This window comes from Aphelocoma coerulescens, unplaced genomic scaffold (assembly GCF_041296385.1).
Source record: "Aphelocoma coerulescens isolate FSJ_1873_10779 unplaced genomic scaffold, UR_Acoe_1.0 HiC_scaffold_60, whole genome shotgun sequence".
In the NCBI taxonomy this organism is placed as follows: domain Eukaryota; kingdom Metazoa; phylum Chordata; class Aves; order Passeriformes; family Corvidae; genus Aphelocoma; species Aphelocoma coerulescens.
Genome location: NW_027183949.1, coordinates 1,647,399 through 1,674,803, shown reverse-complemented (window position 1 = coordinate 1,674,803; position 27,405 = coordinate 1,647,399). Strand labels below are relative to the sequence as shown.

The 27,405-nt window shown below is 57.1% G+C and overlaps 3 protein-coding genes across 3 annotated transcripts; 2 read left to right on the top strand and 1 right to left on the bottom strand.

Annotated features, from left to right (window-relative positions):
* The first annotated feature begins 1,600 nt into the window (after nucleotides 1–1,600).
* Nucleotides 1,601–4,113, top strand: LOC138102071 (serine/threonine-protein kinase pim-1-like). The gene is made up of 5 exons (XM_068999830.1): nucleotides 1,601–2,164; nucleotides 2,286–2,336; nucleotides 2,562–2,928; nucleotides 3,573–3,749; nucleotides 4,007–4,113. Exons 1-5 carry the CDS (start codon nucleotides 1,601–1,603, stop codon nucleotides 4,111–4,113), a joined length of 1,266 nt encoding a protein of 421 aa, XP_068855931.1.
* Nucleotides 4,114–13,802: 9,689 nt separating this feature from the next.
* LOC138102001 (olfactory receptor 14J1-like) lies at nucleotides 13,803–14,378 on the bottom strand (the record flags this gene model as incomplete). Its single annotated transcript, XM_068999749.1, has 1 exon — nucleotides 13,803–14,378. A coding segment is annotated over one exon (576 nt), but the record flags the coding sequence as incomplete, so codon positions are not given.
* A 10,259-nt stretch (nucleotides 14,379–24,637) lies between these two features.
* LOC138102077 (serine/threonine-protein kinase pim-1-like) lies at nucleotides 24,638–27,181 on the top strand. Its single transcript, XM_068999836.1, has 5 exons — nucleotides 24,638–25,231; nucleotides 25,353–25,403; nucleotides 25,630–25,996; nucleotides 26,641–26,817; nucleotides 27,075–27,181. The coding sequence occupies exons 1-5, from the start codon at nucleotides 24,638–24,640 to the stop codon at nucleotides 27,179–27,181; spliced, it is 1,296 nt and encodes a 431-aa protein (XP_068855937.1).
* The last annotated feature ends 224 nt before the right edge of the window (nucleotides 27,182–27,405 follow it).

The window sequence follows — 27,405 nt, the reverse complement described above, 5'->3', positions numbered from 1 at the left end:
AGGACAAGTTGTCAAGCTCTCAAAACCTTGGTCCTGCTTTGCTGCAAGAGTCCTGCTGCACGCACAGTGTGGCAAGCCAAGAGAAGCTGCATGTGATGGCACATCTTGTGACAGGAGCTCCAGCTCGGTCTCCAGGAAAGGGTCTTGAAAAGAGCAAACATCACTGTGGACAAGATTCTTGCAAAAGCAAAACAGCTTCCCAGAAGGGACATGCAAACGGAAAGAAACAACCCAAGATGTTCCCGTATACTATTAATTGCTTCCCTTCTATGCTCCCCTTTTCTGTCTTGCACTAGTTCTACCTCACAGTCCTTCCAAACTGATCTTACCTCAAACACCTAGGACTTAGCAAGTTTGAGACACTCTACAATACCAAGAGCTACACACAGCTTGCCTTCTCCCTGTTTGGCTTTGAAAGCAATGCTGGAGACCCCAGAAGCCTGCCAAGGGAAGATTTTAGAGCCCAGTGCCTTGCTCGGCTCTGGCTTCTAGAGACAGGGCATGTGCTCCCATGGGACTGCACCCTCAGCAGTGACAATAGACAGCAGCAGCAACAAAGGTGATTCCCATGACACTGTCGCAGGGCTCAAGACTCCGTGTCTTGGCTTCACATGGCAAAGCTCACTGTCCGTTTGGACAGACTCAGCATCCAAACTAGTCTGCTTTTCTACCTGTGTCAATGAACAGAAGGAGAGGGAAACCAGCCAGCAGTTTCTTTGCAGAGAGGGCCTTTGTTCCAGGCTGAAAGTGCTGGATTGGCAGGGAGGAGGCAAACAGCTGAGAGCTTAGCTGCTCTATTGGACCGGCATCAGAACTCAGCAAAAAGAGTGTTTCCATTCTTTTATTTGAAGCCTCCTATCGGCAGTCTCCGATTTTCACCTGGAACCGGACAAGAAAACAGCAACAGCCCTGCCGACGAGGGCACCGCGCCGGGCACGGCCCCGCCGCTCGCACTGCCCACGCCGAGCGGCCGGGGAGCAGCGCTGCACCGCGCAGGGGCTGCACGTCTCCCTCCTCACGTCCTGCTCTGCCCTCCCACGGGGCTGCCTCTGCCTGGCGCTGGCAGGCTCCTCATTCAGCACTTTGCTCTGCTCCAGGCGAAAAGCGCGGACAGCGCTTTGGTTGCTCGCGAGCAAGAGACCGCGGCGCGGGGCGAGCCAGCAGCAGCAGGGGCAAGTTGCAAGACTGCCGCAAGGAAGAGTTACAATCTGGTGAAGAAGAAGCTAAACAAGACGGTGCGTTTGGCGCGGCTGCGGGAGGAAGAGATGCTCCGGGACTCCGCTTCGGCCCCGGAGCGGCCCGTGCTGGCCCGGGGCGCGCGGGGCTCGGCCGCGGGGCGCGCGGGGCAAAAACGGACACCCGGGCAACAGACACACGGACACGCGGACCAACGCTCCCAGCGCTTCGGCGGCAGCAGCGGCAGCAGCAGCAGCGGCAGCAGCGGCAGCAGCAGAAGAGCAATACAAGAGCAGCGGTTCTCCAGACCCTCTGCGTTCCTTCTCCTGTTCCTCCTCTCCTTCTCCCAGTGTCCCGCATCCCCTGTCCCGCTCTCCCTTCAGTGCTCCACCCCCTCCGCCCCTTCCGCGGCCTCCCTCTCCCCATGCCAGGCCGGGCCATGCGCCCGGCCCGCCCCCGGCCCCGGGCGGGGCTGCGCCCTCCCCGCCCCCGGGCGTCCCGCCGCGGTCTCGCCTCCGCCCGGCTCTTGCCCTACTGGCGGTGGCGCCGCTGGGCGGGCATCAGTGCCTGCCTCTTGGGCAGCACTGTTAGCCTCTGGCTCCGGCTGGCCCGGCCCCGGCCCCGGCCCCGGCCCCGGCCCCGGCCCCGGCTCCTCCCGGGACCCGCCGAGGAGACAGACGGCGCGGCCGCTCCCGCCGCGTCCGCGGCGTCTTCCCCGGTCCGAGCTCTTCCGCTCGGCAGCGCGGCCCCCGCCCCCGAGCCGCCGGTGTCCCCTTCGAAAGAGGCAACATCTGGGGATACCCGGCCCGGGGCGGTTGAGGAGCGCCCGGCGGCCGTTTCTGGCCCCGGGCCGAGCGCTGACAGCCGCGTCTCGCCGGCAGGGAATGCGCTGCAGGGCCTGAGGGAGCGCTACCTGGAGGGTTCGCTGCTGGGGCGCGGCGGCTTCGGCAGCGTCTTCGCGGCCACGCGGCTCTCGGACGGCGCCCCGGTGAGTGGCGGGGCCGGCGGCGGGCGCAGGAGGCGGGGGGCAAAGGAGGGCGCAGGAGAAGGAGGATGGGGCTCGGCAGGGCGGGCGGCGAGCTCAGCCCGCTGCTCCCCTTGGCTTGCAGGTGGCCATCAAATGGGTGCCACGGACCCGCATCCGTCATTGGGGCGAGCTGGTGAGTGAGCGGGGGGGATGGGGTGGGGGTGGTGGGCAGCGGGAGAAGGCGGGGCATGACGGGCGGGGATGAGCCGAGGCCCGGGAGGGTGGAAGGCGCCAGGACGCCTCGGGGGAGAGCGGGCGTGGGGGCAGCGGAGGGCGCAGAGCATCCCGGGCTGGGCGAGGGCTTCCCGAGCCCTGGCACGGCATCAGCCCCACTGACGGCATCGTGCTCCTCCCGCAGCCCAACGGCACCAGCGCACCACTCGAGGTCGTGCTGCTGGACAAGGTGTCCACCGGCTTCCCTGGTGTGGTGCAGCTCCTCGAGTGGCTCGAGCTGCCCAGCAACGTGGTGCTGGTGATGGAGCGGCCGGAGCAGTCTCAGGACCTGCTCCATTTCATTCGAGCGCGGGGCTTCCTGTCAGAGGAGGTGGCACGGGAGCTGTTCCGCCAGGTCCTGGAGGCCGTGCGGCACTGCACCAGCTGCGGGGTCCTTCACAGGGACCTGAAACCAGAGAACATCCTGGTTGACCTGGCCACGGGCCAGGCCAAATTGATTGACTTTGGCTGCGGCACCTACCTGCAAGACACAGCCTACACCAGCTTTGCAGGTGAGTCCTCACCAGGGTAGGCTCCCGGTGCCGGCATCTCGCGGCCCAACCTGGCTGTGGCAGCGGGGATTCTCCCTTTTGATGCCAGTCATGGGACCGAGTTTTCAGCCCAGTTGCTTTTGAGTGCGGGTGGCCGGGGGGCCATCTTCCAGCCCTGCTGGCAGCCTTCGCCAGCCACTCTGCCCAGGACTGGCGCTGGGGCTGGGGCAGCCAGTGTGACAAAAACACACCCATGGGTGGGGGTAGCAGAGGGGGGGGGGCCAGAAGCTGTGCACCCGCCGGTTTGGTGTGCAGGCAAGAACCGGCTTGGACTGCTCAGCTCGCCTTGTTTGCCTTGGCTTCAGAATGTTTTTTTGGGGCAATGCAGGCAGGGAGGGTGAAGGCATGGTTTTCCCACCCCCGGCACTGAGCGGGTTTTCCCTTTGCATGGAATGCTTGAGCCTTGCCAGGGCTTCCGCTGCCCTCTTGTGACACCGGTGGCTTCTTTTACAACCCCCAGTTTGTCCACAAGTCACAGGCGCTGGCGAGAGGGCAGCGGGTCATGCCGCGTGCCACCGGTGCGGCCCCTGCGTGCCCAGGGATGCTGGGGCGAGGCTCCGGGAGCAGGCAGCATCCCGCTAATGAAGTGCCTCTCTATTCCGTAGGAACACCAGCGTACAGCCCCCCGGAATGGACCCATTTTGGCTGGTACTACGGCGAGGCAGCTACCGTCTGGTCCCTGGGCATCGTGCTGCACCAGATGGTCTGCGGGCGGCACCCGTTCCCGAAGGGCCGGAACATCAGCTGGGGCCAGCTGTCGCTCCCAGAACGGCTCTCTCAAGGTGGATGCTCATCCCTGCGGCACGGGGGGAATAGCAGTACTGGGAGACAGCAGCGGGCTCATGAGCATCCCGCTCTGGCAGCTGCCGAGGAGGTGGCACATGCCTCGCTCTCCTGCTCTCCTCCAAAACAAAGAATGGATGGGAAAGTTCAGGCACAGCTCGGAGCCCCCATGGCATGGCCTGGGCATGGCAATAGTGGGGCAAAGCGGACAGGAGCCTTCTGCAACTGACCGGCGCTTTCTGGTTTCTCCCCACAGACTGCAAGGAACTGATCAGATGGTGTCTGTCCCTGCACTCCTTGGACAGGCCCTCATTAGAAGACCTGTCGTGTGATCCTTGGCTGCAGGATATTCATCATCCATAGAAGAAGGGAGAGAGCCACAGGCACACTTTGATCCAGGGAGCCGGTAAGTTACAGCTCCACACGTGCCTTGGCCAGAAGAAGCCAAGAAACGCAGGCTTTTTTGCCCTGCCTGTATTGCTGCGCAGGGGTCGTCAGATGGGGACCCGCAGCCCTTGTGCTGGCGCTGAGCTGCTCTTCCCAGCACTGGTGGCCGCCGTGCAAGCTGCTTTTGCTTGTCCTGCTTCACTGACAGCCGGGGCCCTGGGCGGGGCACTGACAGCCTGCTCTCAGCCGCAGGGAAGAAGGAGCCCCTGGAGAAGCTGTACTCCTGCTGCTGCTGGAGACATGGAGGACGACGTCAAGGATGGCAAGCTCTTCCTCGACCTGGCCACCGGCAAGCTGAAGATGATGGGCTTCGATTCTGGCACCTTCTTCAAAGCCAGGCTCCACAGCGAATTTACAGATGAGTCCACAGCCAGGGGGATGCTCCCAGATTTGGGCATTGCACGGCCTGGCCGGGAAGCAAAGGTTCCCCCCTTTGCTGGGGCGGATGCAACTAATTCTTCAGCCGGCTGCCAAGCTGCTTTTCGGCAGGGCGGGCGGGATGGGCTGGGGTGCTTAGGAAATGGGAGTCGGCCCCTGGCCCTGCCAACAGCCCCCACCGCCCACTGTTCCCCGGGCTGGGGCTGGGGCAGCCAGCCCGACACAAACAAGCCCCCATGGCAGGAGCAGAGGTGGCACTCCAGGAGCTGTGCACGGGCTGCTTTGTTTTGCAGGAAAGGAAGGGCTTGGGCTGCTCCACTCGGCTTGTTTGCTTTGGGCTCGCTGTGCCTGTTGGGGGTCAGTGCGGGGGGGAGGGGAGAAAGCGTGGGCTTCCCTCGCCCGAGGGTGGGTTTTTCCCCAGCATGTAGGGAAGGTTGGGCCTTCCTCAGGCCCCCAACAGAGAGAAGACTTTTTACCTTTTTTCTTGTTTCTCCTTTTTGTCTGTAATCCCTTTTCATTAATTTGTTGTTTGTTTCCCTTAAAGGAGGTGTTGTAGGTGGTGTCCAGTCTGGATCGGGAAGTGCTTGGGACCAGCTGCAGCGTGGATGGGACGGGGCCTTGGAGAAGGCTGAGGACATCGCTTGGGAGCAGCTTTTCTTCCGGCGGCGGGTGGCGTGCGGTGGGTCCCCGTCTTCTTGGCACGGCTGGGATAAGGGCTTTTGGGAGATGGCAGCGAGCACAGGAGCATCCCAATGGGCAGCTGCTGAGGAGGTGGATCTGCCACGGCTGGCTGCGGGCGGTGGCACGTGTCCTGCCATCCTGCTCTCCTGCCAAAGGCAGCAGTGACGGGCGGCTTCGGGCACCGCTCTGAGCACAGCCAGCACGGCCTGGGCACCACGGGCGGCTGGGACAAGGGGGACAGCAGCCTTCAAGTGACGGGCGGTTTCTGCTTTCTCTCCTTGCAGCCGGGCTCTGTGGATGCTGAGGCTGCTCTGGGCTCCGCCAGGGCTCTGCTGCGGCTCAGCACCGGGCCGGAAGAAGCCAAAGAAGAACCGGTGTGAGCCGCAGCAGAGACGTGCTCGAGCATTTCGGCAACGCAGCTCAAGCCTGCAGAGTGCACGCCTCCAGGGGAAAACATGACACCCCCCCCGCCCCCAAAATAAACTTGTTCAATAACTTGTGAAATGAAATCAATCTGGGATGACCCCAAATGGCATTTCTCAGCTTGCTCAAGCTTTAGCTCAGCCCTTCTCTGAACAGTTCTCTGCCCCGCCTGCCTTTTACTTCACAAGTGCTCCCTCTTTTCCCCCAGTGAGTTGCCAGCTCAGGGCAGTCTCTGTCGCACTGTAGCCTTCCTTGATGCCTTTGACCACGAGGAGGAGCGAGCCCCAGGTTTAGGGACTCATCCTGTCACTGGCAGAAGAACAGCAATGTCTCAGAGGTCCGGTGAGACCTGAGTGTCATTCAAGAGCTGCCCTCCAGGCCTCAGCTCTCCTCACTGTTAGCTTCCCACTGCCCCTTTTCCTCGTCCTTCCAGCAGGATGAGCTCTGTGAATGCCCTTGACCCTCCCCACTCCTGCCAGCCCAGCCACCCAGCTCAGTTTGGCTTAAGCTGAAGCTTCTTTGTCTCCTCTGGCACGCCAGTGCAGTTCCCTCTGCGGGGAGCAGCAGCCCCAGAGCACAGCAGGCAACAGCGCAGGCCGCACCTGCACCGGCTCCCCTCCACGCGTGGCTGGGCTCTTGGTGGCAACTAAATGCTCCCTGTTTGCAGCTGTCCCTGGAGGATGGCCCCAGGGCAGAGCCCAGCCCGGCTCCCACTGCATCCCCCGGAGCTTGGGGCAGACAGTGGTCCCAGAGCTGAGGTTCATGGTGCGCAGCCGGCGCTGTGGCTCGCAGTCGGTGTTTGCAAGTGTTGCGTTCTCACCTCCTGCAACTTGTGGGGAAAAGGAGCTGTGCGGCCGGGCCAGCACTGCCCCTCTGGGCAGTGACACGGCTGAAGGTCTTTGCTGTTGCAGAGGAGCCGGCATGGAGCCTTAGCAGGGCCTGGCAGGTGTGGAGCCGGATCTCGCCCGCTGTCCGGGGCTCGCTGCCCGCCAACCGCCCCCACCCGCCGCGCTCCCTTCTGCAGGGACGGAAGGCTCTGGCTGCACAAGGGTTCCCATAATGTCTTTGTACCCGTGGCTGCGGAACGAACACGGAGAGCGAAAGTGTCAGTCACGTTGCTTGCACATTCCTTCCTTTAGATACAAGGCACAGATCTCTTAAAAGGATAGGCAGGGATAGAGATTTCCCACATAGCCCTCTTTGGCGTAACTCACCTTGTAAGCTGGCGTCAGGGGCATTTTTTTCCCGGCCCTGTGGGAGTAGGTGTCCAAGAGCTGAAGTGAGCAGCATTTAGAAGCAGTTTCAAGATTTCTAGGCAGGAAGTGGAGCTGACAAGCATCTGTGTAACTCACCGTATTCATCGTGGAGACACGAGACCTGGAAAAATCCCAGCTCTCTGTGCATTTGTGCAAAAGGGGGAAGCAGCAGAAAGACTTTGTGTCTGCTTGTCCAAGCTCCAAGGAGCTGGGGTGGCAAAGGGTGGCCTGGGCTGGTGGCAGGTGAAGTCCTGTTTCATGTCATCATAGAGTGGCACAGGACAAAGCTAAAAGCACCCACAGCCACACTGATGAAGTCTTTCTGATGCTGCACATCCTAGAGGAAAAGCTGCTGTCACACAATCCATTGGTATTTATAACTTTTATTTGCAATACTTTAGGTCCAAGTTTCAAACCGCAATATTTTTACACTCAAGACACGGTCATGCACAATCCATATTTCAATTTCCTATTGCTTCAACCACAATTTAAAATAACTTAATATTGACAGCAAAACGCAAAATACTTAAAAAAGGATGCTGAGGTCAGTGAGATGGATCCATGCCATCAGCACATTTGCAAAGTAAATAACTTTGTTCTCTTTTTAAAAAGATCAGTTACCTCTTAATCCAAAGTTACAGAAGATTTTTCACTACACATTTGGTTTTTTCTCTTTCATATTTTTTCTGGTTTTTCTTTTTTCTAATTTTTTTTTTTTAAAGAGATAACACGTCTTAAAAAAGGATTGTACAGCAAAATGAGATACATTTCTGCTCAACAATGAAAATGTAGGCTCCTCCTCTGTTTACTTTTGTCTGGATACCCTGAAGAAAAAATCTAGCAGACACCAGCAGAGGTGTAAACGGGTTGCTTTGGACTAAAGTGGAGTTTAGCACTGGTGACATCCTGACCCAGTCAAGAGTTGCAGAATTCTTTTGCAGATCTCGAACCATGTCCTTGCGGGCACAGCACCTGCAGTGCTGATGCACCAGGGCACAAGAAGAACTCTCTTATTCCCGCACCGAATTTGGGCTCTGCCCAAGCAGGAGGTGCTGCAGTGCTTTGCTCCTCGTTGCCGTGTGGAGCAGCTCCCTTCCTGCTGGCTGAGCTGCTCAGGCAGAGCCCGGCAGCTCCTGACCCTGAAGGGCTGAGGCCTTTCCCCTGCTGCTGTGCTACAGACGGATTCAGCAGCATTGCTGTACGTGGGGATACACAGCGGGACCAAAAGCAGTTGCCTTTGTAGACCCTAAGCTGAAAGGTGAAAAATCTCAAGAGACGAGGATGGAAGAGACTGGCAGGCTGCCTGTTTGCTGTGCTGCCCCACTTGTGAGCGGCCCAGCTTTGCGTGAGGCAGAGTGAGAACAAGGGGCAGCTCCCTCCCTCCCAGCCCCGCAGCCAAGGGGTCCCTCCAGTCCTGGGGCTTGGGGCACCATCAGAAGCTTCCAAGCAAAGGTTATCTTTGAACTTGCTCATTCATGAAATGCGCACGGTCATGAGCGCTCTGATAGATGTATCCACCCATTAGTGAAACATGGATTGACCTTTCTGTATTTGGAAGCTGGACAAGGCCATGAAATCTGACATCTGGCCTTGTTTGGGGCTGTATGGTCCAAGTCAACTCCCTTGCTTCCTCCTTGAGCCCTGGCCAGGCTTTGGGAGAAACAAACGGGAGAATGAAACCAGATGTTCCCACGCTAGAAGTGCTGTCGGTTTGTTAGTTCAACACTATCAAAGGTGGGCCCTCTCACAGGGAGGTTGGAAGCCTCACCTGTGAGTGGAGGCACCTGCAGGAACTCCCAGTGTCCGGGAATGGCTCTCCAGTCCTTGGCTGTGACAGCTTCCCCCAGCTGATGGGTGGCTCTGGGTGATGGTAAAGTCTGAGGGTAACTGCTGCTGTCTCTTTCTTAATCCCTACGGGCAATCTTTGGTAGGGATGATTGGGTGCATTGCTGAGCTTCTCCTTTTGTGATTCTTTGCTGCTTTGAACTACAGTAAATGACGCTGATTCCTTGAGTTGGTGTCTATGTCTTTGGTCCTGACCCTGCCCACTGGTAAAACAAATTTGATATAGTCTGGCCGGATCTCAACAAAATGCTGCTTTTTAAATGTAAGTGTAAGTAATCGGTCCCATCCAAAATTCCCGCATGGGAAGACCTTCCCTAGGGTTTGCTGGCTGTGGCGTGGGCTGAGGTCGGAGCTCTGTGCGAGCAATGAGGACGTCAATTGAAAGAAGCTGAAGCACTGGATGTATTAAAATGCATCCCAAAATTGCATATGGAAAAAGGAAAAGAACTTGTGGGTTTGGGAAGATGAGGGTGAATTTTGTTAACAGCATCTCGGAAACAGCACCAACAGAAGGAACGATTGTTGTTGAAACGCTCCCACACGGAGCAACAGAAGAAGTTTTTAATCTTGAGCTTGGATTTGTTTGAGCAAAGGAAATAATAATAATAACAACGAGAATAATAACAAAAAATAATGATCTACATGTTCATAATAAAATATAATAAAAATCGATGTTTATGTTTTCACATGTATATAATGACATTGTGAAATAATGCTCCAAATACCCATTTGTTAGCTTTGGCTGCTCAGGGATATAAGACTAAATACGCTACAGAAAAGGACTGGCCAGGACCCCAGCATCGCTGGGAAACTGTGGGAGATTGTATACAACAGATGAAGGAGGAAGGGATGAAAGTGGCTGTTTTTATAGGGTTTGCTGACGCTAGGACGTGGAATGCTTTGTCTGTTACTGCGAAAAATAAAGTGAGTAAGACTGCTGGGTTTTTCATATCCCAGACTATCCACAAGCTGCAGAACTGATTGAACAGATGAAGGGGTTGTTAAAAGAGCAGTTGAAAAATATAGGAGATGGGAATGTGTCGCAATGAAAAACCCACCTCCCAGATGTGCTCCATATCCTTAACAATGGGCCCACTGGGGAAATGGAAACCCCCTGGATGCGCATGGCTGCACCCAATTTGCAAATAGAACCACGGACAGTGACACTTTGACTTCCTGGGAAATTGTTCCGGGGGTGATGGCCCCTGACAGGGCCATCGCAGAGGCTGCAGGGCTGGACCTTTACGCATTAGAATTAATTAGGAAAAATCAGAAGCAAATGAGAGTTATCAGTACCGGCAGAGGAATTCAGGTTCCTCCGGGACACTTTGGTTTGATAACTGCCCACTCAAGCTTGGCCTTGACAAGTGTTCATATGGTGGGAGGAGTGGTTGGTGCAGATTATCAAGGAGAAATTAAAGTAGTTCTGTTAAACAATAGTGAACAACACTGGATTATTCAACCCCACGGCAGGGTAGCACAGTTATTGATATTGCCAGTTTTTAAAACAACCGTGAAAAAAGGACATCCACTTCACATCACTACTGTTCATGGAGATAAAGGGTTTGGATCCACCAGTCCTAATCATGGAGCCAGAGTGTGGGTCCAGAGGCCAAATGGCCCGCCCGAGCCAGCTGAAGTAAGAGCTGTAGGCAAAGACAACACTGTTTGAATCCTGAAACCTGGGTGAGAAAGATGGGCACATGTCCCTGCAGCCAAGTGTTCTGTGAGAGAACAAAGAGATGTTACAGGATATTGTTTTGCAGAGCCTGCCAGACCAAATCTCCCTGTTTGCCCCAATGGTCCCTTTGGAAAGTGCTCTGATCCACGGCGCTCGATGTGAAGACTGATGTGCCACTGAGTGAGTGACTTCTGCAGACAGAAAGGGACCACTTAACAGTGAAACTATTGTTGATCTTGTTGATTTAATGTTGTCCTTGTAATCGGAGCACTGGTTGGGAAAATAGATTTCTAACAGCAGGAGCAGAGATAGGGAACTCATTTAACCTCAGTAATTGCTGGGTGCGTGCAAGTCCAGAAGGATTCGATGACTGGCCTTGGCTGGCCCATCTGGCCCAACCCAAATGGTGGGTTAGAAACTTGAGCACAGTTCACGATAAAAACAGAGCTCTAGACCGAGGGTGGCGATCCCCGACCGCTGCCTTTTCATAGAAAAGGCATTTCTTGCCTAAATCGGATAAAGAGGAATATGTGTAGGAAAAAGTGTCTGTGGATGGATGTTGTCTCCTGGAATAGGTTGTATGCACCCACACTGTAAACTGTTCAATTGCAGCCAGTATAAAGGGAAATGGAATCAAACTCACGGACAGCTCTTTAATCATGGCTGGGTTAAGCGTTCCTATGAAGATTGTGAAAAGATACCCTTAAAGCACTTCCCATATGATATTTTGGCTTGTCAACAAAGAATTTCTAATACTTAAATCTAAAATTGTAGGATGAAAAGAATTGTTATGAAGGTTGCAGTTCGTCTCTAGGTCAAAGGACTGATTGAAGGAGTGAGGCCTGAACAACAGGCCCTGACTGAGGCCTGAACAACAGGCTCTGAGGCAAAGTTGACATCTAGATGAACCTTCCAACCAAATGTTCTATTTGTATCTGCTCATTAACAAAGCATTAGTAGCAATATGCTCTATGTTCATTGGTGAAACACGGATTGACCTTTCTGTATTTAGAAACTGGACGAGGCCCCATCTGGCCTTGTTTGGGGCTTTAGGATCAAACTCCCTCGGTTCCTCCTTGAGCCCTGGCCAGGCTTTGGGAGAAATCAAACAGGAGAATGAAACCAGATGTTCCCACACTAGCAGTGATGTCGGCTTGTTTGTTCAACGCTGTCAAAGCTGGGCCCTCTCACAGCGAGGTTGAAGCCTCGTTGCCCGCAAAGGTGGATGCACCTGCAGGAACTCCCAGGGTGCGGGAATGGCTCTCCAGTCCTTGGCTGTGACAGCTTCCCCCAGCTGATGTGAGGATGTGGATGATGGCAAGGCCTGAGGGTAACTGGTGCTGTCTCTTTCTTGATTACTGTACGCAATCTTTGGTAGTGATGATTGGGTGCTTTGCTGGGCTTCTCCTTTTGTGATTCTTTGCAGTTTTGCATTCTAATAACTTACACTATTCCTGAACTTGGTGTCTGTGTCTTTGGGGCTGACCCTGCCCACTGGCAAAACAGACGCTGAGGGCCCTCGGAGAACCAAAGGTGCCTTGTGACACCGTGGGGCCTCGTGTAACCAAGGGCACCACAGTGACAGCGTGGGGCCCAAAGGAACCAAGGGGCCAGCGTGGCACTGCAAGGCCTCGTGGAACCATGGAGAGCATTGTGACACGGAGGGGAGTCTTATAATCAAGGGTCCATTGTTTTCCTCTCCCTGCCCCGGCCCCAGCCCTGCAAAGAAGCCCAGTCCTGTCTGGCCCTGCAGCAGGAACTGGAGGCACTGGAGGTGCGGGACAGTGACTCTGTGTCTGGAATGCTCAGGAGATCCTCAGCTCGGGCAGCTCCTGCAGCCCCAGGGCCCCGCTGCCCAGCACAGCAGCAGAGAGTTGGCTCTGGGGCTCCTCAGGCTGCTCCTGCTGCTATCCCAGGGACAGGGCAGCCTCTTGCCAGGGCTCCTCTGCACACACATGAGCTCCTGCTCTTCTCCTGGCCCATCCCAGCTCCCCACAGAGCCTTTCCCAGGGGAACACGTCTGTGCTGGCCTGAGCAGCCCTTGCTGTAGCCTCTGCCCTGCTGCCCACAGCCCCCGAGCTGGGGGTGCTGCTCTGCAGAGCATGGGGGCTGTGCTGCCCGGGGCCATGGGCTGCCTCTGCTGGGCTGTGCTGCTCAAGCTGGGAGACAGAGCTCTGCAGCTGATGGTGCTCCCTGCACGGACCCCCTCCCACACAGGCTCTGCTGTGGCCATGGAGGGTGCTCCGAGGTGCCTGCCTTGTTCCAGGGCTGGCGCATGGGCTGGGGCTGCCCTGGATCCTCCTCTGCAAGTTCCCAGAGGGTCAGACGAGTCACTGCCCAGACTCCTTTCCCTGTACCTGCTGTGTCCCCTGGGGCTGCAGAGCTCTCATGGCTCACAGGAAACATTCAGTCCTTTATCTCTGGGTGAGCCCACCCTGGACAGGCCTGTGCCCAGGGAGCTCCACTCACGGCTGATCCCTGGCACACACTGTCCCTGCAGGTCCCCTGCGTTCTCCTGGCAGCTCCCAAGTCCCTCCAGAAGAACATTCCCCTGCCATCAGGCCTGGCACAAGCTGCAGAGCCCCAGGAAGGTTCATCACAGACCATTCACCATCTGGTGGGCACTGGCCACCACCAAGCAAAACCTGAACCACACCTGAGTCTCTTGAAGGCCACACTGGGACCCTGATCTCATCCCACTGAGCCCTGGGAGAACAAGGAATACAGGCAGCCTCTTTAGAGTCTCTTCCTTGGGCCTGTTCCTGACAGTGACTGTGCAGGGAGAGCAAAGCCTTCCTGCAGTGCCTTCAGGAGATGCCCTTTGCTGATGGAACTGCTGTGGCGGAGCCCAGCTGTGTCCCAGCAGTGCCCATGGCCTGTCCCTGCCTGTGACACGCAGCAGGACTCGCACCACCCGCACAGAGCTGTTGGCCTTACACCATCACAGCAGCTCCAAAGGAGAGAGTGGAAGTAATAAGAGAGGAGCTCTGAAAAGACCAAGCTCTGCTGCTCCCTGGCTGTGCTGCTCTGCTGGGACTCTTCCCTGCCCCACGCCTGCAAAACTGGTCCTGCCCTCCAGCTTCAGGGATGGACTCAACCAAAGGATCTTGAACAAAGACCTTGCTGATGGGTCCTTTCTTTCATGTGAATACACACAGAGCAGACTCCTCATTGACACAGTCCCTGTCAACAGTCCCATTCAGCCTGTAAACAGGGAATAAGATGCATAACAAAATCTGTTGGGTACAACATTAACATAGGAAAAGAAAAAAAGCCCCCAAAGCACCACCACCAAAACAACCTGAGAAGGCAGGCTGGGCCTCTAATGATTACACTTTAGCCTATGGAGCTGAAAACAGGCAGGTTTTTGCTTCTGGAAAGCATCCAGTCATCATTTTCCTCAGGGCATCCTTGAGCTCCTGGTTCCTCAGGCTGTAGATGAGGGACTTCAGGGCTGGAGGCAGCACCGAGTACAGAACTGGCAGTGCCAGGTCCACGGATGGGGAGGACCTGGAGGGGGGCTTCAAGCAGGCAACAAAGCCAGTGCTGAGGAACAGGGAGACCATGGCCAGGTGAGGGAGGCACGTGCAAAAGGTTTTGTGCCATCCCTGCTCAGAGGGGATCCTCAGCACAGCCCTGAAGATCTGCACATAGGAGAAAAGAAGGAACACAAATGAACCAAAAGTTAAACAGATGGAAAACACAACAAGCCCGAGTTCCCTGAGGTGGCAGTGTGAGCAGGAGAGCTTGAGGAACTGTGGGATTTCACCCAAGAACTGGCCCAGGGCACTGCCCTGGCACAGGGGCAGGGAAAATGTAGTGGCCGTGTGCAGCAGAGCATTGAGAAAGCCACTGGCCCAGGCAGCTGCTGCCATGTGAGCACAAGCTCTGCTGCCCAGGAGGGTCCCGTAGTGCAGGGGTTTGCAGAGGGACACGTAGCGGTCGTAGCACTCGACGGCGGCGAGGAGGGAAAACTCCGCTGAAATGAAAAAGAGGAAGAGAGAGAGAAAGAGAAAGAGAGAAAAAGAGAGAAAGAGAGAAAGAGAGAAAGAGAGAAAGAGAGAAGAGGAAGAGGAAGAGGAAGAGGAAGAGGAAGAGGAAGAGGAAGAGGAAGAGGAAGAGAGAAAGAGAGAAAGAGAGAAAGAGAAAGAGAAAGAGAAAGAGAAAGAGAAAGAGAAAGAGAAAGAGAAAGAGAAAGAGAAGGAGAAAGAGAAAGAGAAGGAGAAAGAGAGAAGGAGAAAGAGAAAGAGAAAGGGGCTGTGCAGCACCTCCTGCGTAGGAGGTGGTTGTGGTGTCCCAAAATGGAATTGTGCATGGCTTTGGGGACAGTGGTGCAGATGGAGCCCAGGTCGGTGAGGGCAAGGGTCAGCAGGAAGAAGAACATGGGGCTGTGCAGGTGCTGGCCGCAGGCTCCGGCGCTGATGATGAGGCCGCTGCCCAGGAGGGCAGCCAGGGAGATGCCCAGGAAGAGACTGAAGTGCAGGAGCTGCAGCTGCCGCGTGTCTGCCAATGGCAGCAGGAGAAAGGGGCTGATGGAGCTGCTGTTGGACATTGGCTGTGTGTGGACATGGGGACCTGTTCATGGAGAAAAGTCAGTGACAGCTTAAGGGAAACGGCTCTCAGCCAAATCAAAGCCATGTCCCACAAATGCTTCTCCTGTCACACACTGACACCTTATGGGGATTCAGAGTGTCGCCACGGAGAACGGCTTTGGCTGGCCTGGGGGGGCCTTGCGAGAGACGAGAGACGGGGCGGGCCGGGGCCGCGTCTGGCAGGAGGCGAGACAAAGAGCAAGAGGCGAGACAAAGAGTAGGATAGTTAACGGGAGATTGGGCGAGGAGATGGTAATCTGTAGCCCTTGGAGATGTAAAACATATAACCTTAGAAGCTGAAGTTTGTAGCTGCTGAACTGTGGGTTTGGAACAGTATATAAAGATGTGACTCGTGCGAGGAAATTTGGCTTTGCATGCGGCCGGCGAAGTCCGTGTTCCATCACCGACAACACCCTTCTGTTTTTCTAGCAGATCTTCCTTCAGCTCCAGCCGCAGCCCTGCTTGGTGCTGGCTGCGTGCGACATGAGTTTCAGGGCAATTGCTCCGGGGGGTTTTATAATTCAGCCTTGCTGTGCAGAAGTGGGAGGGGGACAGCCACCTGTCCTGGTGTTACACTTTGAAACCCCAGCTAACACAAGGGCACTCCCAGGGCCCAAGAACAGGAATGGCAAAAGCTGTTAAAGTGTTCTAGAGGTTTTTACAGCTCCTCTTCATCTCCCCGGCTGACTGGTTTTGGATGTCAGAAACACTCAGCATTGCTGCTGCCCTCGGGGAGAATAGAGCGAGTTCTGTGAGGCAAGGCGGTGAGTGGAGAGTGAGGGGAGGTGCTCTGTCACTCTGTCCTGTTCCAAGATCCTCTGGGCTTTCACCCTTGTCAGACAGAGGATAATCACCCTCCCATATTTCCCTTAGAAACCATCCCAACACTGCTGAGAGCAGATCGATCCACCACAGCCCATCAAATGTCCATCCCCTTCTCGAGGTCTCAGCCCCACATTGGTAGCCAAATACACACATGGCTCATTGCACCAACCCAACAGCACTTTGTCCATCATCAAACTTCTGTGTCTCACTGTGGGGCTTTCAGGTAACACAAAGATGCTACACGACCTGTTTGCGTCCTGGAGGGAAGCTCCGAGCTTAGGGGGAATCCTCAAGAAGAAAGCCAAGTGTCCTAATGATGGCATTGGATGTAGGGAGATGGAGCTCCTTCCCTGGCTGCATTGCCCACAGCCGGGCACTGGGGCCAGCGTCACCCTGAGCCAGCTGAGCCAGCTGTGCCCCCTCCCAGAGCCCCCCAGTGCCAGGCAGATGCTCCCGGCCCTGTGCTCTGCAGAGGGAACTGGGCCCGGGACCGCAGAGCTGCCCCACAGCTCTGCTGCAGCTCTGCCTGCACAGGAGGGGCTTCACGCCTTGGAGCCCCGGCCCTGAGGGCAGAGGCTTGGCTGAGGGAGAGAGGAGGGGAGGGGGCTTGTTCAGAGGGAGGGGCTGCACTCGAGGGCATCCTGTGGAGGTCTCTAAGCTCTCCGTGCCACAACATTTCTGCCTTTTGTTTTCTCTCATTGCCTGATCTTCTCTCTGCTTGCTGAAGATCTTCCTCCTGGAGATGTTTCCCTGTGCCTGATCTCTTCCTGCCAGCACTCACAGACCCCATATCTCTGTGCACTCTCCTTGGCCCTACAGAAACCTGCCTGTTTGCAGGGCACTGGCTGGGGACAGGTTCTGTTTGCAGGTGGGAGAAAGGACAGGTCAGACTAAGCCTGGCGGGTCCAGCAAAGGTGATGCCGGTGCTCTCCATGGGCAGAGGAGTGCCTTGAAAGCACTTTAGGAAACTCCTGCAGAGCACTCAAGTTACACTTCCCATGCCTTAGGGACTCTTAAAAATGAAGAATTCCTTTATCACTTCCCCCCCTCCCATTCCGCAAGAGTAGGAAACGGAAAACACTCTCAGGAAATTTCATCTTTATAGAAAGGCTTGTCTTGGAAATATTACTGGACTGAGCCTAAGCCCTGAGCATGTCCTCATGTTCTACACCAGGGATACTCAGAGAATGTACTTCCTGAATCCACAGTCAGTGGTATGTTCCAGCTTGAGGAGATCATTTCAGGAACTGCAGCTGCTTTGTCCTGCAGCCAGAGGCTTCCTGTGTCAAGGGCTGGGAATGATTCTCCCCCGGTCACTTGTCAGCATCTTCCCAGCCCTAACTGATGGAACCCCTCTGTGCCTCTGTGCCGTGCCCGGGCTGGCTGCAGGCAGTGCCCCAGCCGCCGGAAAGGCAGATCCTGTCCCTCCCTCATTGCTCGGGACTCTTCCCGGGGCACTGGGATGTGGGCATGTGCAATGCCAAGGGCAGGACCATGGGGTGGCCCCTGCCATGCTGCTGAGCAGCAAAAAAGAGGCAATGAGGCCCCAGGGCTGCAAGGGTCACTTGTCTCCCAACTGGCCCCAGGGGCAGGGACAGCAGCCCTGGCCAAAGTGCTGCAGAAGTTGCCTCTGTCAGGGCCTTGCAGCTTCTGCACATCCCTCTGCCCTCTCCGGCCCAGGCTGTCCTACAGTGTCCGTGCCCTGTGTCTCTGTCCCTGCAGGCTGTCCTCATCCCCCCGGCTGCCCCACCTCACCGGCCCCTTCCTTTGCTGATGGCTCTGCGGCCTGCCTGGCTCTGCCTTGGCACGCAAAGCCTTGGGCTGCTCCAGACTCCTTCTGGGGGACACGTGGCACCACAGCACTGCCCTGGGAGAGAAATTCCTTTCTCCTTGTGTCCAGTCTGGACCTCCCCACCTGCCCTTTGCATTAATTCTTTCTTTTGCCGGCTGTTCTCTACTATGTCAAAAGGATCCACCATCTCTGAAACCACCCTTCAAGCCCTCCCAGGACTCTCCTCCACTGTCCTCAGGCTCCACTCCACTGAGCACAGAGCCCCTTTGTCCCTATGTAGTGATCATGTGCTTGAGGCCACGGGCACCTGGACAAGAAGGTCGGTTCTTTTCTACAGGAAGGAAACCACAGAACCCCAGTGTTCTGAAGGCAGATGAGAGGCAGCCACCAGAGGCCAAGGCAAGCCAGACCTGTCTGTCCTTGCAGCTTCTGTCTGAAAGCAACCCTTGGACATATGGGGAGTTTTGGAGGTGGAGTTCCATTTCAGCTGTGGGTGCCTGGACCGGAATGACAGCTCTTCTCCCCAGGAAGGAAAGGGCAGAGCCCCAGGGTTTCAAAGGCTGATTAGTGGTGGCTCAAGGAGGCCAAGGCCAGCCAGACCTGTTTGTCTTGGCAGCTTTTGTCTTGGAGCGATCCTTGGATAGAGGGAATTTGGGAGGCCAAATCCCAGTTTTGTCCATGGACGTCTGGCCAAGAAGGACAGTTCTTTTCCATTGGCAGAAAAGTGAGGAGCCCCAGTGTTTCAAAGGCAGATGAGAGCTGGCCCTCAGGAATGCAAGGGAAGCTGGACATTCCTGGCAGCTTTTGTCTGGGAGCTATTCCTTGGATAGATGGAATTTCAGAGGTGGATTCCCAGTTTTGGCCATGGATGGCTGGACTTGAAAGATGTTTTTTTCCATGGGAAGAAAAGCACAGCCCCCCCGTGTTTTGAAGGCAGATGAGAGGTGGCCCCTAAGAGGCCAAGGCCAGCCTGAGCTGTCTGTCCTGGCAGGTTTCACATGGGAACAATCCTCGGATAGAATCAAATTTGGAGGTAGAATCCTAATTTCAGCCATGGGTCCCTGGAGGAGAAGGACAGTTCTTTCCCACAGAAAGGAAAGCAAGGAACTCCAGCATTTCAGGGGCAGATGAGAAGCAACCCTCAACATGCCAAGGTCAGCCGGACCAGGCAGGTGGCCCCAGGAGGCCAAGCCAACCAGTCCTGTTCCATGTTCTTTGGATCCTTGGGGCCCTGCAGCATCACAATTTTGTTCCCCTGAGGCCCAGCAATATCACAGTGGTCTCCTTGGCTCTACAGCAGCACAAAGGCCCCTTGCTTCCATGAGGCCTTGCTGTGTCCAAACGGTTTCCTTGCTTCCATGGGGCTGCAAAATACCACTATGGCCCACTGGTTCCATGAGGTCACAGAGTGTCACAGTGGTCTCCATGATTCCATAAGGTCCTGCAGTGTCACAATGGCTCCTTGGTTCTATTGGGCTCCTCAGGATCACAGTGGCCCCTTGGTTCCACAAGGCCTGGCTGTGTCACACTGGCCCTTTGCTTCCATGAGACCTTGCAGTGTCACAATGGTTTCCTTGGTTCTATGAGGCCCTGTGGTGTCACAATGGCCCCTTGATTCCATTGGGCCTCTTACTGTTACGTAGTTCTTAGTTCCGTGGTGCCCTGTAGTGTCACAGTGGTCTCCTTGGCCCCATGGTGCCACGCAGTGTCCCAAGGGCCCCTTGGTTCTATGAGGCCTGGCTGTGTCACAATGGCCCCTGGCTCCCATGAGGCCCTGTGATGTCACAATGGTCTCATTGGTTCCACGAGGCCCTGCAGGTCCACAATGGCCCTTCGGTGTCACAAGGCCTTGAAGTGTCATAATAGTCTCAGCGGGTTCCCCCGCTGCTTCACAATGGCCTCCTTGGTTCCGTGATGCCCCGTAGCGTAACAATGGTATCCTTGCTTCCACACAGTCAGAATGGCCCCGTGGCCTCATGGAGCCCCACAGTGTCACTGCGATCCCCTTGATTCCACGAGGCCCTGCCGTGCTACAATGACCCCTTGGTTATACAAGGCCCTGCGGTGTCACAATGGCCTTTTGGTTCTGAAGTGTGCAAGAGCCTAATCATAGGAGAAAGGCTCCAAAAAATGCTTTGTCATTATCACTGCTCAGCACCAGAAAGGCTTCAAAAGTGCTTCGTCATTATGGCTGCTTATCATAATCACTTTTGAACGCCTGGAAACTACGTGCCGTACGGGCCGTGCATAGCCCGCCTCGAGGCCCATGAAAAGGAAGGCAAAACTGGTGCAAAATGTGGAGGCGAAAGCGAAAGGTAGAATCCCTGCCCTTTGCCTTTCCCCACACCACCACCATCGCCAGCCACGAGACACCCTGAGGCCTCCGGGAGCCGACGCCGCCCGCCTGGGGAGAACCCCCCAATCCTTCACCCTGGACTGAAATCCCGAGTGAGCTGTGCAACCCCTACCCCTGCTCCTTCGTCCCAGGCGGACCGAGGTTCAGCTGCAAGCATGGAGCCTGCATCTCGGAGGACGGGCTGCCGCTTTCCAGCCAAACTGCTCCAGAGATGGGAAGAGGCAGATAAGACGCTTCAAACAGCAGAAAAAAAAAAAGGCAAAAACTTCTCCACTTCCCCCACCCTGTCTCAGCAGCAACAAAGGTAGCACAGTGTGGTGGTGACTTATCCTATGCTTTTAGAGTAACCTTGGCTTTTTCTAACTCTTCTCTACTTTTCTCCTTCTTTCGCTTTGCCTCTCTTACCATTAGATAAACAGATACCCATTTTTTTGGCACCAACATTTAATCTCGTTTGGTTTTAATCTCATCTCTGGGAATATTTTGAACCTTCAAAGTTCTTTCCTTTTTATACTCAGAGATTTTGTTTTCTTTGCCCTTCTGGGTGTAAATCAGATAGTAACAAAGTGTCATAATGGTCTCCACGCTTCCATGAGGCCCCACGATGTCACAATGGACTTTTGGTTCCATGAACTTTCGTTCTGTCAGCAACAGTCTCCTTGGGTCCGCAGTGTCACAATGGACCCTTGGCTCCATGAGGTTCAGTAGCGTAACATGGACGCCTTGATTCCATGAGGTTGTGTAGTGTCACAATGATCTCCTTGCTTCTGCGGCCCTGCTGTGTAACAATGGGCCTGTGGTTCCATGAAGTTCTGTACTGTCAACCATGATCTCCTTGCTTGCACAGTGTCATAACTGACCCTTGGTTCCATGAGGCGCCTGGCCTCCAACAGCCTCTAAGAGACCCTTATGGCCCCTCAAGGCCCCTCACAGCCCCTCATGACCCCTCGGTGCCCCTCACAGCTCCCCAGGGCCCCTCATGGCAGCTCACAGTCCCTCACAGTTCATGGCCCCTCATGACCCTTCACAGCCCCTAACAATCTCTCATGGCCCCTCACAGCACCTCATGGCCCCTCATGGCCCCTCACGGCCCCTCACGACTCCTCATGACCCTTCACAGCCCCTAACAAGCCCTCATGGCGCCTCACAGCCCTTCACAGCCCCTCATGGCCTCTCACAGCCCAAGGCATGGGACTCCTTCCGAAGGAGAAGAGATCGGGCTCTGCTTGTTCTCCTTTTATTTTGGTCACTTCACAGTGATGAGTAAAGGAAAGCTGAAATGGAGCCTTTCCCCAGCATTTCCCTCTGGGATAATTGCGGGGCTGAAGCTCTGTGCTGGCGCTGGCCCATGTGTGAACATCGCTGCAGCCCCCCACAGCCTTTGCTGTCCCCCGTGTCCATTCCCGGTCCCTGAGACCCGCCCAGCTCTGGCAGCAGCAGGAGCCACCGCGCAGTGGGCCCTGTACCGGCACAGCCGGGGCTCCTGGCCAAGAGCAGCAGCAGCGCCAGCCCCTTCCCACCTGCTTGTGCCTCGGCTTCCCAAGAGGTTTTTCCCGGTGAATTTCTGGACTAGAGACACAATCAGCCACAAACAGACCTGATTCCTCAGAGCCCGGCTGTGCTGCCCTGATGCAACCTTCAGAGAAAGAAAGGATCCGGTTCCAGCACTGTTCCCAGCACCGTTTCACTCATCCTCAGGTGACAGCAGGAGGCTTTTCTTGCGTTTGCCTTGGGAATTACAGATCATGGCTGCTCTTCCCCCTCTTCTGGTTGCCACTTGAATTTTATCTGAAAAACTGCAATTGCCTCTTTTGATCGGTGCTAGCCACAGTGCTTTTCTGATGGGGAATTCAGATGCTTTGTTGCAGGCATCCTGATTAGCAGATCTTGAAATGTTCACAGGTCTATAAGCAAAAAGTCGAGGAGAATGAAAGCCATACAGGCCACATTCACAGCGCTCAAACACAGCCCTGTTGCTGGTGCTCTTGAAATAGAATCAGCTGCCAGAGGCCAGCACAGAAATTGCCTCTGGAGTGTGGAATGAAACGAAAAAATCCACCGGGAGAAAGAGGAAGCAGAACTTCTGCACTCGCTTCATTGCTTCTTCCCAGCAGCAGGAGACGTGGATGTCCAGAGGTACGTCCCGCTGCTGCTGACCACAGTGAGAGCACAGCCTGCTGCCCAGTCCCAGCGGGACCCCGAGCCCAGCCCGGGGAGCTCCCGCAGCGTCGGCAGCTCAGCGGACGCGGTGCCAGGGCCGCAGCCCCGGGAACACGCCCGCCCATTGTGGGGCAGCGGCGCAGGCCCAATGTCCTGCGGCCCAAACTTGCTGCTGCTGCTGCTGCTGCTGCTGCTACGCAAGGCCCATCCTTCTCCCCCTGCTCCTCTCCCAGCACGGCGCAAATTGCACCTCGCGGGATGCTTCCCCGGAAGCTGCTCAGGCGCCCCGCTCCTCTTTCCACCTGAGCGTCACTGCGGAGGAATCTTTGGCGCACTTCCGTAAGCCCGGGCCTCTCACTCGTGCTGAATCGGGAATGCAAATGGCCTTGTTAGGAAAGTCAAAAGCCAAGGGAACGGATTAGGAATTATTCAAAAAAACTACCCTTCTTCCAGGCAAGGTACACCAAGTCATTTCCCGCATTTCTCCTTTGCAGATTCTTTCAGTCGCCTGCTCGGCGAGCTCCAGCTTCTTCTGCTGCTTCCTGTGAACCGATTGCACTCTCGATTTGAGCACCAACGCACCAGATGTGCAAGTATCTACGCTGAACTCAGAAACCAACTGCCTCTGTCAGACCATTTTCACAGTCCAGCTCACTTGCAAGATGTCCACTGAGAGCTTGGAAGGATTAGCCCCCAGCTCTCCACTTCTGGCTGCAGGCTCCGGAGATTCTTTCTCTCCATTCAGCCAGCCTAACAATTGCTGCTACCCCCTCCTCCTGTTTCCTTAGCCTACAACAGTAACGACGAAAACCTTACCCACGGCACAACTCGCTAGTCCACCAGGAGGAGAAAGGACAAGTTGTCAAGCTCTCAAAACCTTGGTCCTGCTTTGCTGCAAGAGTCCTGCTGCACGCACAGTGTGGCAAGCCAAGAGAAGCTGCATGTGATGGCACATCTTGTGACAGGAGCTCCAGCTCGGTCTCCAGGAAAGGGTCTTGAAAAGAGCAAACATCACTGTGGACAAGATTCTTGCAAAAGCAAAACAGCTTCCCAGAAGGGACATGCAAACGGAAAGAAACAACCCAAGATGTTCCCGTATACTATTAATTGCTTCCCTTCTATGCTCCCCTTTTCTGTCTTGCACTAGTTCTACCTCACAGTCCTTCCAAACTGATCTTACCTCAAACACCTAGGACTTAGCAAGTTTGAGACACTCTACAATACCAAGAGCTACACACAGCTTGCCTTCTCCCTGTTTGGCTTTGAAAGCAATGCTGGAGACCCCAGAAGCCTGCCAAGGGAAGATTTTAGAGCCCAGTGCCTTGCTCGGCTCTGGCTTCTAGAGACAGGGCATGTGCTCCCATGGGACTGCACCCTCAGCAGTGACAATAGACAGCAGCAGCAACAAAGGTGATTCCCATGACACTGTCGCAGGGCTCAAGACTCCGTGTCTTGGCTTCACATGGCAAAGCTCACTGTCCGTTTGGACAGACTCAGCATCCAAACTAGTCTGCTTTTCTACCTGTGTCAATGAACAGCAGGAGAAGGAAACCAGCCAGCAGTTTCTTTGCAGAGAGGGCCTTTGTTCCAGGCTGAAAGTGCTGGATTGGCAGGGAGGAGGCAAACAGCTGAGAGCTTAGCTGCTCTATTGGACCGGCATCAGAACTCAGCAAAAAGAGTGTTTCCATTCTTTTATTTGAAGCCTCCTATCGGCAGTCTCCGATTTTCACCTGAAACCGGACAAGAAAACAGCAACAGCCCTGCCGACGAGGGCACCGCGCCGGGCACGGCCCCGCCGCTCCCACTGCCCACGCCGAGCGGCCGGGGAGCAGCGCTGCACCGCGCAGGGGCTGCACGTCTCCCTCCTCACGTCCTGCTCTGCCCTCCCACGGGGCTGCCTCTGCCTGGCGCTGGCAGGCTCCTCATTCAGCACTTTGCTCTGCTCCAGGCGAAAAGCGCGGACAGCGCTTTGGTTGCTCGCGAGCAAGAGACCGCGGCGCGGGGCGAGCCAGCAGCAGCAGGGGCAAGTTGCAAGACTGCCGCAAGGAAGAGTTACAATCTGGTGAAGAAGAAGCTAAACAAGACGGTGCGTTTGGCGCGGCTGCGGGAGGAAGAGATGCTCCGGGACTCCGCTTCGGCCCCGGAGCGGCCCGTGCTGGCCCGGGGCGCGCGGGGCTCGGCCGCGGGGCGCGCGGGGCAAAAACGGACACCCGGGCAACAGACACACGGACACGCGGACCAACGCTCCCAGCGCTTCAGCGGCAGCGGCGGCAGCAGCAGCAGCGGCAGCAGCGGCAGCAGCAGAAGAGCAATACAAGAGCAGCGGTTCTCCAGACCCTCTGCGTTCCTTCTCCTGTTCCTCCTCTCCTTCTCCCAGTGTCCCGCATCCCCTGTCCCGCTCTCCCTTCAGTGCTCCACCCCCTCCGCCCCTTCCGCGGCCTCCCTCTCCCCATGCCAGGCCGGGCCATGCGCCCGGCCCGCCCCCGGCCCCGGGCGGGGCTGCGCCCTCCCCGCCCCCGGGCGTCCCGCCGCGGTCTCGCCTCCGCCCGGCTCTTGCCCTACTGGCGGTGGCGCCGCTGGGCGGGCATCAGTGCCTGCCTCTTGGGCAGCACTGTTAGCCTCTGGCTCCGGCTGGCCCGGCCCCGGCCCCGGCCCCGGCCCCGGCCCCGGCCCCGGCCCCGGCCCCGGCCCCGGCCCCGGCCCCGGCTCCTCCCGGGACCCGCCGAGGAGACAGACGGCGCGGCCGCTCCCGCCGCGTCCGCGGCGTCTTCCCCGGTCCGAGCTCTTCCGCTCGGCAGCGCGGCCCCCGCCCCCGAGCCGCCGGTGTCCCCTTCGAAAGAGGCAACATCTGGGGATACCCGGCCCGGGGCGGTTGAGGAGCGCCCGGCGGCCGTTTCTGGCCCCGGGCCGAGCGCTGACAGCCGCGTCTCGCCGGCAGGGAATGCGCTGCAGGGCCTGAGGGAGCGCTACCTGGAGGGTTCGCTGCTGGGGCGCGGCGGCTTCGGCAGCGTCTTCGCGGCCACGCGGCTCTCGGACGGCGCCCCGGTGAGTGGCGGGGCCGGCGGCGGGCGCAGGAGGCGGGGGGCAAAGGAGGGCGCAGGAGAAGGAGGATGGGGCTCGGCAGGGCGGGCGGCGAGCTCAGCCCGCTGCTCCCCTTGCCTTGCAGGTGGCCATCAAATGGGTGCCACGGACCCGCATCCGTCATTGGGGCGAGCTGGTGAGTGAGCGGGGGGGGTAGGGGTGGGGGTGGTGGGCAGCGGGAGAAGGCGGGGCATGACGGGCGGGGATGAGCCGAGGCCCGGGAGGGTGGAAGGCGCCAGGACGCCTCGGGGGAGAGCGGGCGTGGGGGCAGCGGAGGGCGCAGAGCATCCCGGGCTGGGCGAGGGCTTCCCGAGCCCTGGCACGGCATCAGCCCCACTGACGGCATCGTGCTCCTCCCGCAGCCCAACGGCACCAGCGCACCACTCGAGGTCGTGCTGCTGGACAAGGTGTCCACCGGCTTCCCTGGTGTGGTGCAGCTCCTCGAGTGGCTCGAGCTGCCCAGCAACGTGGTGCTGGTGATGGAGCGGCCGGAGCAGTCTCAGGACCTGCTCCATTTCATTCGAGCGCGGGGCTTCCTGTCCGAGGAGGTGGCACGGGAGCTGTTCCGCCAGGTCCTGGAGGCCGTGCGGCACTGCACCAGCTGCGGGGTCCTTCACAGGGACCTGAAACCAGAGAACATCCTGGTTGACCTGGCCACGGGCCAGGCCAAATTGATTGACTTTGGCTGCGGCACCTACCTGCAAGACACAGCCTACACCAGCTTTGCAGGTGAGTCCTCACCAGGGTAGGCTCCCGGTGCCGGCATCTCGCGGCCCAACCTGGCTGTGGCAGCGGGGATTCTCCCTTTTGATGCCAGTCATGGGACCGAGTTTTCAGCCCAGTTGCTTTTGAGTGCGGGTGGCCGGGGGGCCATCTTCCAGCCCTGCTGGCAGCCTTCGCCAGCCACTCTGCCCAGGACTGGCGCTGGGGCTGGGGCAGCCAGTGTGACAAAAACACACCCGTGGGTGGGGGTAGCAGAGAGGGGGGGGCCAGAAGCTGTGCACCCGCCGGTTTGGTGTGCAGGCAAGAACCGGCTTGGACTGCTCAGCTCGCCTTGTTTGCCTTGGCTTCAGAATGTTTTTTTGGGGCAATGCAGGCAGGGAGGGTGAAGGCATGGTTTTCCCACCCCCGGCACTGAGCGGGTTTTCCCTTTGCATGGAATGCTTGAGCCTTGCCAGGGCTTCCGCTGCCCTCTTGTGACACCGGTGGCTTCTTTTACAACCCCCAGTTTGTCCACAAGTCACAGGCGCTGGCGAGAGGGCAGCGGGTCATGCCGCGTGCCACCGGTGCGGCCCCTGCGTGCCCAGGGATGCTGGGGCGAGGCTCCGGGAGCAGGCAGCATCCCGCTAATGAAGTGCCTCTCTATTCCGTAGGAACACCAGCGTACAGCCCCCCGGAATGGACCCATTTTGGCTGGTACTACGGCGAGGCAGCTACCGTCTGGTCCCTGGGCATCGTGCTGCACCAGATGGTCTGCGGGCGGCACCCGTTCCCGAAGGGCCGGAACATCAGCTGGGGCCAGCTGTCGCTCCCAGAACGGCTCTCTCAAGGTGGATGCTCATCCCTGCGGCACGGGGGGAATAGCAGTACTGGGAGACAGCAGCGGGCTCATGAGCATCCCGCTCTGGCAGCTGCCGAGGAGGTGGCACATGCCTCGCTCTCCTGCTCTCCTCCAAAACAAAGAATGGATGGGAAAGTTCAGGCACAGCTCGGAGCCCCCATGGCATGGCCTGGGCATGGCAATAGTGGGGCAAAGCGGACAGGAGCCTTCTGCAACTGACCGGCGCTTTCTGGTTTCTCCCCACAGACTGCAAGGAACTGATCAGATGGTGTCTGTCCCTGCACTCCTTGGACAGGCCCTCATTAGAAGACCTGTCGTGTGATCCTTGGCTGCAGGATATTCATCATCCATAGAAGAAGGGAGAGAGCCACAGGCACACTTTGATCCAGGGAGCCGGTAAGTTACAGCTCCACACGTGCCTTGGCCAGAAGAAGCCAAGAAACGCAGGCTTTTTTGCCCTGCTTGTATCGCTGCGCAGGGGTCGTCAGATGGGGACCCGCAGCCCTTGTGCTGGCGCTGAGCTGCTCTTCCCAGCACTGGTGGCTGCCGTGCAAGCTGCTTTTGCTTGTCCTGCTTC

Excerpts from the sequence above, each read along its gene's own strand:
- LOC138102077 (XM_068999836.1), top strand. The coding sequence starts at position 24,638 with ATGCCAGGCCGGGCCATGCGCCCGGCCCGCCCCCGGCCCCGGGCGGGG. Across the intron at positions 25,404-25,629 it reads TCCGTCATTGGGGCGAGCTG|CCCAACGGCACCAGCGCACC; the intron begins GTGAGTGAGCGG and ends CTCCTCCCGCAG. Across the intron at positions 25,997-26,640 it reads AGCCTACACCAGCTTTGCAG|GAACACCAGCGTACAGCCCC; the intron begins GTGAGTCCTCAC and ends TCTATTCCGTAG.
- LOC138102071 (XM_068999830.1), top strand. The coding sequence starts at position 1,601 with ATGCCAGGCCGGGCCATGCGCCCGGCCCGCCCCCGGCCCCGGGCGGGG. Across the intron at positions 2,165-2,285 it reads GGCTCTCGGACGGCGCCCCG|GTGGCCATCAAATGGGTGCC; the intron begins GTGAGTGGCGGG and ends CTTGGCTTGCAG. Across the intron at positions 3,750-4,006 it reads CCCAGAACGGCTCTCTCAAG|ACTGCAAGGAACTGATCAGA; the intron begins GTGGATGCTCAT and ends TTCTCCCCACAG.